The sequence below is a fragment of the Anopheles darlingi genome, chromosome 3 (assembly GCF_943734745.1).
Source record: "Anopheles darlingi chromosome 3, idAnoDarlMG_H_01, whole genome shotgun sequence".
In the NCBI taxonomy this organism is placed as follows: domain Eukaryota; kingdom Metazoa; phylum Arthropoda; class Insecta; order Diptera; family Culicidae; genus Anopheles; species Anopheles darlingi.
In genome coordinates this window covers 13,436,055-13,450,095 of record NC_064875.1, presented here as the reverse complement: position 1 = coordinate 13,450,095, position 14,041 = coordinate 13,436,055, and the positions used below count along the sequence as shown (strand labels likewise).

The window sequence follows — 14,041 nt, the reverse complement described above, 5'->3', positions numbered from 1 at the left end:
TAAAAAGAGCATTTTGCCTACGAGTTCAAAAAGTTGAAGAAATATTGCTTTTGAAAGCTTGCTGACAATTTACAATCAAACAGTTAAAACGCAAATACCTCCTCTTAATGCTTTATTCACAATCATGCCCGAAGGATAATTGTCCTTTTCATCCGCCCAAGGTAACAGATTATGCTTAAAAGGTCCCCGTTCCAGTGACATCTCACGGATCCAGGGAGTCACGCCAGGACGCCGAATCCAATTTGCCCACCAACAAGCAAAGGGTTGGCCAGTTGCATTCTGGCCAGCCTTTAAATTGTTCGTACTGACCACGTTAAACAGTAGAGCCGGCCAGGGGTCATGATGTCACCGACAGCAGCAGCACCAAAAATCGATCGTCCTCCACCCAGAGCCAGGTGGGGAGATCCCATCCCCATCAGCTCCTGCAGCGCTTGGTGGCAGCCTCGCCGCTTAATCGAATCGTTTATCAGATAGCCCCTTCCAGCGGGAGGGAACATCCGATTCGAACAACAAAAACACGGCGATCATCCTGGTAACCACACGGGCCGTCATTTACCCTTCCGTGCCGCCGCTGGGGATGGGAATGAAGTAAAGCATGTAATGATATGTACCGCACTTTGTGTGTTCGCTTCCTCTCTCCTCCTTTTTATTGTCTCTTTCTCTCTCTCTCTGTCGTTCCGCGGGGGTTTGTGTCACGTAAAGTGTCGCGATCGAGTGATGGCGGGTGATTGCGCGTTAAATGGGTTTCATAATTTAGTTTCATTGTCGGTGCTGTTGAGTGTTCGATTGGTCCGGATGATAGGTTTTTTTTCTGTTGTTGGTTTTGTTCGAACATTGGTGATGAGCGGTCGATGAGCGCATAATAGCCTGCTACGGGGCTATGTGTATCAGCCGCACTGTGTGGGTTTCATGATTGACATAAATAATGCGTGCCCACTGTTCTGATAGCTGCTGTTAGTGGCGTGTGTCACATCATTTGAAATGTATTTTGACGAGTCGCCCATCAGCACGATACGCAAACCCTGCCAATGGAGTAAACAAATGATCCGTGATATCTGGATCTGGATTGTTTTCTAAATGTTCTAACTGCCCATGACCTAATAATCAAGTGACATCGATTGTTTTTGTCTCAGGCTACTTCGATCTAGATTTGAACTGCTCGTTCTTTCGAATGAGAATTTGAAGAATCCTTCAATGATGTCAACATAGCTGTTTTGTTAGCTAGTTTATCATAAATTGCAGGGGGGAATTGAAGATATAATAAAAATAAAACATAACTTCACACAGCTGCACAAACAAATGCGCAAACGAATGAACCGACAATCGCGCTCTTTAAAGTAACAATCGACACCGAACGGCACCTGCCATCCAGGGCATACGCGCTGGCGAAACAGGCGATTTGACAGGAAGACTCGTAAAGTGGAATTAAAAATAATCTCATTGTGGCATCACAATTGGCACATTGGCACTGCGCTTCATAATGCGGTCTTTAAAGCCGCGCTGGGAGCAATCAGCGGTCCGGAGTGTGCGAGCCGCTGATCGGATTTCATGATTTGGCAAACGAACGAGGCCCGCGGGTCTGGGTGTCTGGTGCGCAATCAGGTCAATTCCTGCCCCAAAAACCCGCCAACCAACATCTCCCACTCCGACCGCGCAGAAGGAACTGAAGAGCTGCAGTTTTGAACCGATAACCGATTGCCGGGTAGTTGGCCGGGCGCCCCTGAACCCAACGCAACACCCTGATGCCCGCAAGCCACTGACGAACTTCGACCGGTGATCGTTTCCCCACCAAGTTTTTTTGTTCCCTTGTCCTCCTGCCATCGATACCAGAAAAGATAAATCATTTAATTTGGAACCATTAACACTCCGGAACCATTTACCTCAGCATCAAGCTCCGGCATCAAAATGTTTAGATTGCTCCGAGGGAGGGAGTCGGTTTAATATGATCGCAAAAGAGTAACACTTGCGACCGGCTAGGCAGCCGTTCCGTGGCAAGAACAACCTTCGCGCCAAAGCGCGTCTCCCGATGTCAAAACGGTGTGATCGATGGTATCGCTCGGAACCTCGGAAGGAGGTTGGCACATAAATAGCATTACCAATCAGCAGCAGCAGCAGCAGCAGCAGCAGCAGCAGCAGCAGCAGCAGCAACAGCAAACACACACACGCATGCGGCCACACAAAAAATGGTGTTACAGAAAGGGAAACCAAATCAGAGTGCGTCCGAGTCCGACCGATCAGGTCACCGTCATATATCGCCCGGTTCGATCAGCTTCAATCCCTCCGCCAATCATCCCCATTCGCCAATTCTCCTCGGTCTCACTCGCTCGCTCGCTCGCTCGCTGTCAAAAGTCGTCAAACGAACTGGCGTCCCTAAGAGCAGGCAACGGCAAACCCCAGGCACCAAACCGATCCGATTAAATGTTTTACGCAGCACTAGCAGCACACCGACGTTTCGCGTGATGCCATAACGGCCGCTCAGCCCTAACCTTGAGCTGTTTGGAATCATAGCAGCAGCAGACACGACGATCATAAGGCAGTACACCCGAACCCGGTACTGTTCGTCATCAAATCTTTGCACAGCTACTATCCTCATGTACCTTCTCCTCCTGCTGCTGTACCTTTCGAACAGACACTAGCTGCGCCAATGTGCGATTTAAAACCCCTCAAAAGTCAACCAACGACGCGACCGTTACATGGGCCCGGACTGTACTTGCAATGTTTGACCGATCGACCAACCCAACCGAACCGATCCCTCCTCCCTCTCTTGAGCACCCTGAGTGACCCTTTTTCGGGGTGGGTGAAATTCATAAATCACCCACCTTTTTATCTTAATTTGTAGCCACAACGAGCGCATGGAACGGGTTCGCACTAGGGCACTCCGATTACTCCGATACCGCCATCATGTGTTTGCACCTTCCCCGTGGAAAAAGGGCGGCCACATTCTACATTCCATAAACCAAACCAAACCGAACCAAACCCATCAATTCGCGTGACCATTGCGTGGCTGTCCATTGCTCAAGGCGACACGGCCGGGTGGTAACAAGCCACGCGGTTCAAGAAACTCTTTGCACACACAACGAAAATTCCTTTGCCGAACCTGAGCCCCAGGACCGTGGCCTTGGGGCTGACGAGAAAAACTAATGGTGATGGTGGTGCAGCTTGCTTGATCAGGATTCCGGCTGTCCCCATGTACGGGTGCAAGAAGTGTGCAGTGCGCAAATCGGATTTCACGATTCTACGAAAGTGTTCTTGGTTCTTGGTCTTGCTTGGTTCTGGTTCGCTGACGCTCCGAGCACGCTTATGATTCACGAGCCGTATACTGACCAGACCGGACCGGACCATTGGAGTTCGTGCAGATCAAGTTGCACCTTCACTCAGTGTGTGTGTGTATGTGAGTGTGTGGTTCCTTTTTAAGAACAAGTTTCCAGATCCTTTCATTCTAGAGCGCCCAGTGAGAACCGAACTGCGATCGATTGCATGACTAATCTATGCTTGCAAAATATTCAATTCCTTCTCGTAACGGGTTTTAAAACGACAAAAACGCTTCAAAATGTCAAAAAACCATTTAAATACGATTTACAAAATTGGGAAATTTCAATAAAATAGCCAACTCTACCTCTTAATATGCCTCTATCCTTCTCACAGCTCTTCATTATGCTCAATTGCTGCTGCACCTTATTCGCCTCGACGAAAACGGCTCGCAAAGGCACGCTGTAATTGCCCGTCCCAGCGGCCAAAAGAAGCGAAACGCCGCAAAACCTCGCGATACCTCGCGATCGGTTCCCTCGGGGAACTGCGGTTGGGCCCGACACCGACATAATCCTTATTACCTTGGGGTGCACCAACCTAAATGGTAATTATTGGTGACATTACGTGCCCCCTAATGCACGCGCTACCACGCTACGGACTACTACGATCGCCCTTCTCGCCGACACGCAACTCATACTCGTCGCCATGCACTACCGACGAGATCGCTTCTCCTGGTTTTATGCTAAAATATGAGTTTGCAACTACACCAGGCCCCGGGTGTGCAGATAAAGAGAGCAAGGCGTATAGTATGGTCGTCGTCCCGGGGCCTAACGGATTCGAGCATTTTCGCCCAGCGCTACATTCATCTATGGCACCTTTTTGCTCCTCCGTACGACCGACGCACCGTCACACGCACGCACGTTCGTTCGTCGCCCTTTTATTGCCGTCTCCTGGTCCGTGGTCCGTGGGCAAGCCACAGCGACAATCATCGGATTTTTTTTTCTGTTATGTTTCAGGAGAGCATGAGTGGAGCGCGTAAAAAAAATCGAATATTACATGCAAAAGATTGCGTTTGCCAATTGGTGTGCCACCAACGCACACACTAAATCTGCAATGCAAAATCGTTCTTGCGACCCCGGATCGGCTCGCCTGTTCGGCTGCAGTTGAAGGTTGCTCCGTACACCGGCAAAGGTATCGGGTTCAGGTTTTGCGCTGCTGCAGTTGGCCACAAACGTGCGCTAAATTGGTCGTTACAGTAATTGATGTGGCAATTTCCAAAACTATTTGCCCTTAAAATGCCAGCGCCAGCGCCGGCGCCGCTAGCAGCGAACCGCGCACTTTGGTATTTATTAATTTTCGCTACATTGTGAAACGAATTGGTTCTAGCAAAAGAAGGTACAAGAATGTTCTCCGTGTAACCTCCGTGCTTTACTTTCTTTCGTTGTTGGGGTCGGTAGTGTGTCAATGTCAGCGATGTTGCGTGAAGACCGTTAATTGAAACCATTTTCCTTTGGCCTGCAATCATCGTCTTAATTGAGGGATTGAGTGCATACCTGGGGATTTTTTTGTATTTTTTTCTGAATTGTGGACCTTTAAAACTGGTGAGTAATTTTCTTAAGGTTCAATCGGAATAAAACTAACAAACCTACAGCGGATTGTACAACCGAGCTTCATGCATGATTGAAGTCTCACATAAAATCTTCAAATTATTTCTTTCGCTTCAAAACGCTCCCAAAAATGAAAAAAATTTGAAAAAAATTAAAATTTGGAAAATTTGGAAAGGGTTGCCTAGAGATGCTCAATATCTAGTGAATGGACGTTACTTAATATATTTCAGACGAGCCACCAAAAGAATGCATTTTTATTGTAACAATTCTGCACAAATATTTTATAATTTATGATTTATTATATGTTCATATGATTTTTTTTATTAAGTGAAGCAATTATGTCAAATACAAACTAAAGAATGTGACTTATTTAATGTTATGTTCTTAATAAATCTTCTTTTCGAAACCGAAAACAGAGCCTAACCAATAGATAACCGGATAAACGCTTTTGACGTACAACAAAGGTCTAATAGCCCTCCCTAAAAAAAGGCTTCGCTTTATTTTTACTCTTAGCCAACATAAAATACCACAACGATTAGAGTGGCCAGATTACACCGCCCTTCGCACAATAGTTTCACACTTCTAAGCCCTCCAATGTGACAAATGGTTTCCCAGCGGCTCAGCTTCATCCAACGTCAGCGCCAACGCTGTCTCGCCAACCGGCCGGCGGCGCACAAATGCCAGCCACCCAACGACGAAGCCACCGATCTAAACCAGTGGAAGAGACTGGACTGGAGACAAATTTCCCGGAACACCTCCTCCGTCCGAGGCAGAGAACGAGAACCCGGTGCGTGGCCGGGCAGAACGAGCATTGAACGTGCAGAGAGCGAGTGATTGTTATTTATTTATGCAAACCATAAGAAACGACCGTACACGACGGCAGGTTAGGGATGGCAAACCACGGAACGCCGCTACCAAATGCTTGCAGACCAGCCTCCGGGACACACGACACACGACCGGCTTCACATAACCCGAGCCGGAGCACCCGAAACTGGATGGATCAATATCGGAACACGATCTACTCCAGCTCGGTAATAAGGTGCTGCAACAGACGAGAGGCTGCTTGCACAATAGCTCCCCCTAGCCAGGTCGGCCGCCTGGTCACCGGAGCCTCATTTAAGCATCAACCCCCGGTTACTTATCCGGTGGAAGTCGATCATCATAATTCCAGTGCTCCGTTCACACACGTAACATAGTCCACTGGGGTCCAGTTCACAATCCGAAAGCCTAAGCACACAACTTATTGACCGCCTACTAAGCAAAGTCGTGAACCAGCGTCGTCGGCCCGGACCGAAATCGAAATCAACCCCCGCTGGACATCTGAGAACGCGCGAACCGCGAAACCCGGTCACTACCGCAGCTTGGTTGGTTGGTTGGTTGGTTAACCTTCCGCCCGCTTACCCCTCCAATGGTCCACTACTACTTTCTAGCCGATATTTTTGACACGCGGATAATGCAGTTAAATGCATTTGCATTAGCAAATAGCCCTCCGGTTGCACGCGGAGCGCGGACCACAGTGTCTGTTGTTGAGCTACGTACGAGCTTTGAGTAATCGATCGCTAGCCCGGTGGTGGTGAGCCGTAAATTGAAGCAGCGTGCCGGGGACGACCATTCCTCCAAATTCCTTACTAATTGGATGCGGGGCGAGAACGTGGTGTTCCGTGCTGCGCCGAGACGAGTGATCACCGCCCGACGATAGTGTGCGTTTTGTGGACAGAGGATGCAAATATGCGCGCGCACTTGCGGTGTGGCCATTCTGGTTCATCTAGATAGTTACTGTGTGGCCTGCTCGCGTAGTGCGATGCCAAGGTGTGAGCGCATACCGAGCATATCATTTCCATACCGTGCCCGCCAAACATGGGCTTCAATCCGATTGCTATTAGCATTTGCTTCATTTTGTAACGTTCATTTTTTGAACGTTGGACGTCGCGCACGATTGGCGCATTATGAAATCGTTCTTTTCTCGCCAGTGCTCCCAGCAACGCATGGGAACACACAGTGGTTACTATGTTACAAAATCTTACCCCACAAAAAAAACAAACAAGAAGCAAAATAAATCGTTTGAAATCATCGTTACCGGCACCGGCATCGATCGTGCCATCCTTTAACCTTTTGCGCTGACATCTGTCCAGCCACGCTGCATCACCAACATGCATTATCTCACCCCCTCACAGGCGTACGGTTCCCGCGGCAAGAAACAAAGTGAACGCCGGATCCGACCAAAACAGAAGATTCTCGTGCAAGCGACGAACCTTTTCACGTCGATTGCAACCCGTTCGATACGAAGAACTGATCGGCATCTCGGCACGAAACGGACCAACCGTAAACCGCTTTATCGATGGTCCGCGGTCTCATCACACCGTGCGATTGAATGGTTGGTTTTCAGTTTTCCCAAGCAACCCCACACCAGCGAGCAGCGGGGGGAAAATCGTGCCCCCAAACACACACAACACTGACTGACCTTGCGCGGTCGCGGTGTGGCGTGGCGTGAAGAGTGTACGATGCGACACAAGGATGACATTTACAACCGGCGCGGGAGCGAGCGGGTAATGAACGAAAACCGTGTACGTTACATCCGTTCACAGCAGCAGCAGCACCGGCAGCACCAAGCGAGCGAGCGAGCGGATAATTTTAATCGATATTTTGAAAAATGATTTTCCCTGCGCGTCACATCGTGTCTTCGTCGTAGCGCGGAATTTGCGCTGGGTCACGGTTACCGGTGGGACACAATTAGACCAGGCCAGGCCACCACCGGCATTGCGTTCGTGCCGTTCCGGTTACGGCATACGGCGGGTTGTGCGCCAGGTGATTAATACAGCACAGTCCCGTACTGCAATTATATGGCACACGCTCACGCCGCCGATTGCATTTTCGTTATTGTTTGCCATGTACCCCACCGTCGCACAGTGTGTGTGTGCGCTGCATTCCAAGCCAAAGGGTACACGGCCATTCCGATCGTACATCATCGTGGCCCCGCTCGACGCATAATGCATAATGTTGCGGTGCGTCCCTTCGCGTCATTGGCCGCCCATTTTAGGGGATTTCATTTAGGATCAACTCACGATTAAGCTACGAGTATGGAGCGTCGGAAGGATATACCGTTGCCAAGCGGCAGTGAACTTGAGTTGTGGCACATCATGTCCCGTTTGGGAATATAGGCCCGTGATCGGTTATTACTAACAGCTGGTTATAAATTCACGATCATATGTCGCACTGTTGTGATTCGGTTGTATAAATAACAGTTTAAAATGTGCTTCGTTCTGCGCACAAACAGCAACAGCAGTTAATTGAATGTAGGAGCATTCAAAATTATGTCAAGCTTAGGGTCGGGGTCACAGAATGAAAAATATGAGAACATTAAAACCGGTCAGTGCGTGTTTTGCTGTCCCCCAAAAAAGCGGCCCTAGAGGCTGGAAATTGAAATAAGATTAAACACCATTACCGCCATCGTCCGTCCTGCTGTTCGCTACCAAGCAACCTCCCCCCGAAATCATATAGTCATCAAGATGCAGATCGAACCGAACCGAACCATTCCAGTAACTATGTAATGATTTAGTCGATCATCACCTAGAAACAAGCAGAACAACGCAACAAAAAAATCAAAGCAACCTCTCATCATCATCGCGCGCACACACATACTCGAAAAAAACACTATGATTAATCATCACTAATGCGTTCAATTTGGCTTAGCCGTGATCAGTCTCAGCACCAATCTTTGTGGCGTTGTAGCGCTCCTGCGCTAAGAACAAAAGCGCACACCCGGTTAGCGCAACCTGGCCTGGCCCTGTTGATGGTCCGCCGGCGGAAGCACACGATTTGGCGAGGTGTGGTGGTGCAAGGTCGCCAGTCAGGATATGGTGATCCAAATTTGGGTTACCACGACGTGGGCAATGTGGGCCAGATTGTGTGTGATTTTTGGAGTTCCGCGATTCATTCGTCAGAACCATAAATCATGCGTAACTGATCGATTTTCCTCCTCTCGGACCCTCGGAAACTCGTGCGCATGGTGCGACTGGCGCGAAGTTCTGCATTTGGGGTAAAAAAGATCACGGCCTCTTCGCTCCTCTCACATTAATAATGCTCACCGGGTCGCGCCTAAGTGATAGGTGTGAACGCGAGATTAAATCTTAATCCTTCTCACCGCGTATGGCCTTCACACGAGAGGGGAGAGGGTGGGGTATTTGAGAAGGCTAGGAACAGGAACTATTCGGAATGGTAGTGGCACGGAGTATTGATTGTTAAGAATGTGACGTCTGACTAAGGACGCGAATTAGTTTCATTAATTGTTTAGTTATATTGTAATCAGTTTAATACTGCGACGTACATTTCTAGAAGTTTTTTTTAAAATTCTAAAACTCCGTCCAGACGAGCAACAAAGTTATCGCGATAACTTTCTCGCCCTTCTGTTTACATACGATTTGACAGCTCCAAAAGAAGTTCTCGCTCGTTCTCGCTTGCTCGCTCGCTACACGTGCATTGCAGTTATCGCGATAACTTCTCGCCGGATTTGTATGGGATGACGTTTGTTTGCGAAGTTCTCGTCGAGAAATTCTCCAACATTCGTCATCGTCTGGACGGAGTTTAAAGTGATTTTAGTATACCTCTGTTTCAGTGAAAATGGTCTTAAACCCATTTTTTTACCCAAATGTAGCTGTTAAATGCGATGGCCATTCAACCGTCGGATCCGTGGACAGCAAATCATATTTTTTATTAGGGCAGCGGATCGAAGTAAATATTTATCGTAAATTGTGTTTATACTTCATATAATGTGAAGCTATAATATAAATTTTATCTTGAATAAACATTATTTTATTTTTCCTCTGGAATCTGGAATAATTATTCTTAAAGAATGTATAAGAGAATCGTGATGTTTTCCAAAAGCAACAAGAGTTAAAATACTTTCAGTTTCTTTGTTTGTTAACAAACTTTTTAAACAAACAACAAACTTAGCGCAAATCTCACTTTATAATAAAAAAAAATGTCACAACTGCCCGCACTTTGGACACCACTGCTCATAAAATATCCGCCTGCGTTTATGCTATGGCCGCAGTCTGAAACAACTACAGGCGTATAACGCGTTTCGCGTTCCCCGCAAGAATTCCCTTTGGCCATCCCAGGCTTGATTCATACGTTATTCAATACCGTCGAAACTGTTAGTTAATATTATCATCATCAAATCTCTTTACTTCCACTAATAAACTATGTCAGGCGGTAAAGCTGCCTTCGTTATTCAACATGCACCAAGGAAAAATCTTTTACGGTTCTGAACTTGAGACACAGAGACTTTCCTCTTTTTACGCTATCGAGCCACTGGTAGAGGCGTACATGTACTGTTCATCAAGATAGATAAGCTGTTATTTCTAAGTCTAGTTCTTTTATTATATTATTAGATATAATTATTATAATGGATGTAGCTTGATTACTAAAAACTAGTTCATTAGCATGAGCAATCATGAGTGTGCTGGGAAATTTTAAAGGCTTTCTGATAACCTTTTCGCTCCACACCACATCGCCAATTGCTGAAATACCACCTCCCCCCCCCAAATATGATGTGCGTTTCATGGGTATTCCCGTCCCAAATACCAGTATGTATGATAAGATATGACCACTACGCTTGCTAGCATATTCAGTGCGTTTCAATTGGCTGTTGCTCTGATTTTGTGGTCTTTTTATTTTCATTCAAAGTGGGGACCACACAAACGTCAGCGCATCATCGCGGATTATGGAGCTTCAGCGACCCTATATAATCGCTATGCTGTCGACATTTCTCCTCAGACCAGCATTGAAAGCGGGCGTAGTAATAGCGGTGTTAAGATGTTGTTACTAGGAAAGCCGGAAGTTTGTACGGTGCTAATGCTCATAACCATGGGCCATGCGTAAGTATAGATCGTCTTCTATAGTTGCCAGGATTGTACGAGACCAAAGGCATCCGAATCCGTTTTGCAGTTTGCTGATTGTTGGACCGAAGACGCTGCGTGCCAATCGAGACTACACGGTGGTGGTTAGCAATTTCTACGGTAAACTGAACAAAGCTGATCTACTGCTGCGCTTGCAAGGTCACGATGAAGATGGTCAAACGCTGCTTAATCTCACCAGGACCGTTGAAGTGCAACAAATTATCAGAAGAGATGTGATCTTCCAGGTATATCAAAAGTGAACCTTAGCAAATTACGTTCATTTTTTAAGCTTTAGTTTTTCGCACATTCCATGTGGTTGCAGATTCCGGCTATCAACAGTAGTGGATATTTCAAACTCACAATAGAAGGAGTACGTGGTTTTGTCTATAACGAAGAAGTTGAGCTGGAGTATTTGGACAAATCCATCTCGGGATTGATACAGCTTAGCAAGCCCGTCTACAAACCAGGAGATAGCGTTCAGTTCCGAGTGATTGTGCTGGATCCTGATTTGAAGCCACCATCAGGGCATAAGATGGTGACCGTGACCGTGCAGGACTCGAACGGTAACAACATACGCAAATGGTCCGATGCACAACTGTACAACGGAGTGTTTGAAGGGCAATTGGACATAGCTCCTTCGCCTCTCCTGGGGACATACAACATCAAAGTTGAGGCAAATAATAAGCCATTGGTTTCCAAGACGTTCGAAGTGAAGGAGTACGTACTGTCCACGTTCGAGGTGGATGTCTTCCCAACGGACGTGCCACTCGAAGAGCACCAAGCGCTTAACCTTACGATAGTGGCCAACTACTACATCGGCAAACCTGTTATCGGCAGAGTGAAGGTTGAGCTGTATGACGAAGATAATAATTTGGAATTATCAAAGGAATATGACGTGAACGGAAAGCTGGAGGTTCACCTTCCCTTTACAAACGAATTGATCCTTTTCGGAGAAAAACAGGATGTTAGGGTGAACGTTAGTTTTTCCGAGCAGTACACAAGTAATGTTTTATTAATCTATCGTTCTTGTCGATGACGTTCAATGACGATACAATTCGTTTCGCATATTTCAGATCGAACAGTCGTACAGAATCGTTTAATTACGGTGTATACAATAATACAAATATCAAGTAAAGCTGGAAAAAGAGAGCCCTGCGTTTCGGCCTGGCTCACCGTTTAAATGCCTTTTGAAGGTTGAACACCGAGATGGAACTCCAGCGAAGGGGGTTACTGTGCTGGTGCGTATCGATGGTTTGGGACTATCAAACCCAGAACAAAGCCACAAGAGTGATGATGCAGGAGCTATCAAACTACAATTGAGTACCACTGATTCTGCAGAAATAATTCAAATCACAGTGAGTAGCTTCATAACTTTAACAGAAGTCCATTTCTCTTTGTACGATATCCTCTAAATATTTGTGTTCTCTCAGGCATCGATTGACGATCAGGAGGTACTTGAAGATGTTATAAACAAAAAGGAACAGAATATAGAAAAGTTTATTACAATTGATCTTAGAGACAGGTAGCTGCTTGACACAACTTAACGATTATTGGGATTATACATATTAATCGTTTAATTACGTTTGCAGATATGTTGTACTTGGCCAAGATTTGTCATTTAGGATCACTTGTTCGGATCAGTTGAAGTTCTTTGTGTATTATGTTGTCTCTAAAGGAAATATCGTGGATTCCGGTTATGCACGGCCAGGCAGGATGTCCAGATATACTCTGCAATTGAAGGCAACGGAAAAGATGATGCCTAAAGCGAAAGTAGTCGTCGCAACTGTAACCAACGATATTGCTGTATTTGACTATGTTGACATCGATTTCGAAGAGTTTCAGAACAAAGTAAATTGAGATCGTGTTTTTAATTTAATTTTCATTAAATTTGGAATTTCCAATATACTAAACGTTATCATGTCTCCTTCGGACAGATTAATATAAGAATCGACGAGCCCAAAATTCAACCTGGAGGACAAATTGTCATTTATATGAATGGTCGACCCAAAACGTATGTGGCATTGGCGTCATACGACGAGAGCTTACACCAACATGGCAAAAACCACGACATCATGCGCGAAAATATATGGAAGATATTTGATGAATTTCACGACGTACTACCAAACGAGTACGATAAGATCAATGTAAGTGAATAACGGAATTGGCAATAGTTCTATTCTAATAATAACAGTGCTTGTAATCTACCTTCAGAGCATGGGGCTATTTGTTCGGACACTAGACGATGTGACAATAGATGCAAGTAAGTATAAAGGGCCACATAGTTAGTTATTTGTGGTTGTTTATGCTTGTTCATGCTATGCGATGTTATTTGATTTTACAGCCAATGACAAGTTTGCTCGTATTGGAGAAGCTGGTACGGGGAAAGAAGAGAAGAGCACAAGCAACCTGGGGTGGAAGTTTATACAATACGGATCTGACTTTAATAAGTCTTGGCTATGGAAAAATATCACTCTGCCCCGTTCAGGACATTCCATAATGACAGAGAAAGTTCCTGATACCACAGCTTCCTGGTACTTGACTGGATTCTCTATCGACCCAGTGTATGGTATTGGAATCATCAAGAAACCTCTCGAGTTCACTACTATGCATTCGATTTACATTATCGGCAATCTACCGTATGCCATCAAACGTCATGAAGAAGTAAGGCTGCACCTCACGCTGTTCAATACAGACGAAGCCATGAAATTGGTTGATGTGACGATATACAATGAAAAAGATGAAATCGAATTCATCGGTCAACCAGCCAATGGTAAGACAGCTTAAGTGAAATGCGAAGCTTTATTATTTTCAATAATTATTTTGAAATGCTTCGTTCCAGCCAAAAACGAAACAAAAATCGTTTCCGTTCCTCCGAACGTACCTTATCCAATTTCCTTCCTTGTGAAGGCAAAGAAGTTGGGTGAGATGGATGTTCGTGTAAAGGCATTCATCAGGGGGGATCCGGTGTATGATACTATCGGAAAGATTATACGTGTGACGCCAGAAAGCTAGGTCAGATCAGATATGAGTTAACATGTCAGCAAAAATATGCAACCACGCGAAAGCATTGGCATACATGCAACGACACAATTCGCCGTGTAAGCAGAAATCACATCGATCCTTCGCGATATTAGCAACAGCGCGATGCGAACAGCGCAAATGTGAATTTTTGAATGAATAAATCTGTTTTATTGCACTTGCAGTGAACCCAATAATCAAACTTACAAAATAGTGTTGGATATCAATAAGCAAACTTGATTTGCGAACGGAAAAAATAGACTTTTATCT

General features: G+C 45.9%; 1 protein-coding gene across 1 annotated transcript; it reads left to right on the top strand.

The window, feature by feature from the left end:
• Positions 1-10,721: 10,721 nt before the first annotated feature.
• LOC125953258 (CD109 antigen-like) lies at positions 10,722-13,765 on the top strand. Its single transcript, XM_049682710.1, is given in 11 exon segments — positions 10,722-10,732; positions 10,803-10,998; positions 11,076-11,754; positions 11,827-11,870; positions 11,872-12,108; positions 12,184-12,275; positions 12,343-12,601; positions 12,688-12,897; positions 12,965-13,013; positions 13,095-13,523; positions 13,593-13,765. Coding segments are annotated over 11 exon segments (2,379 nt in total).
• The last annotated feature ends 276 nt before the right edge of the window (positions 13,766-14,041 follow it).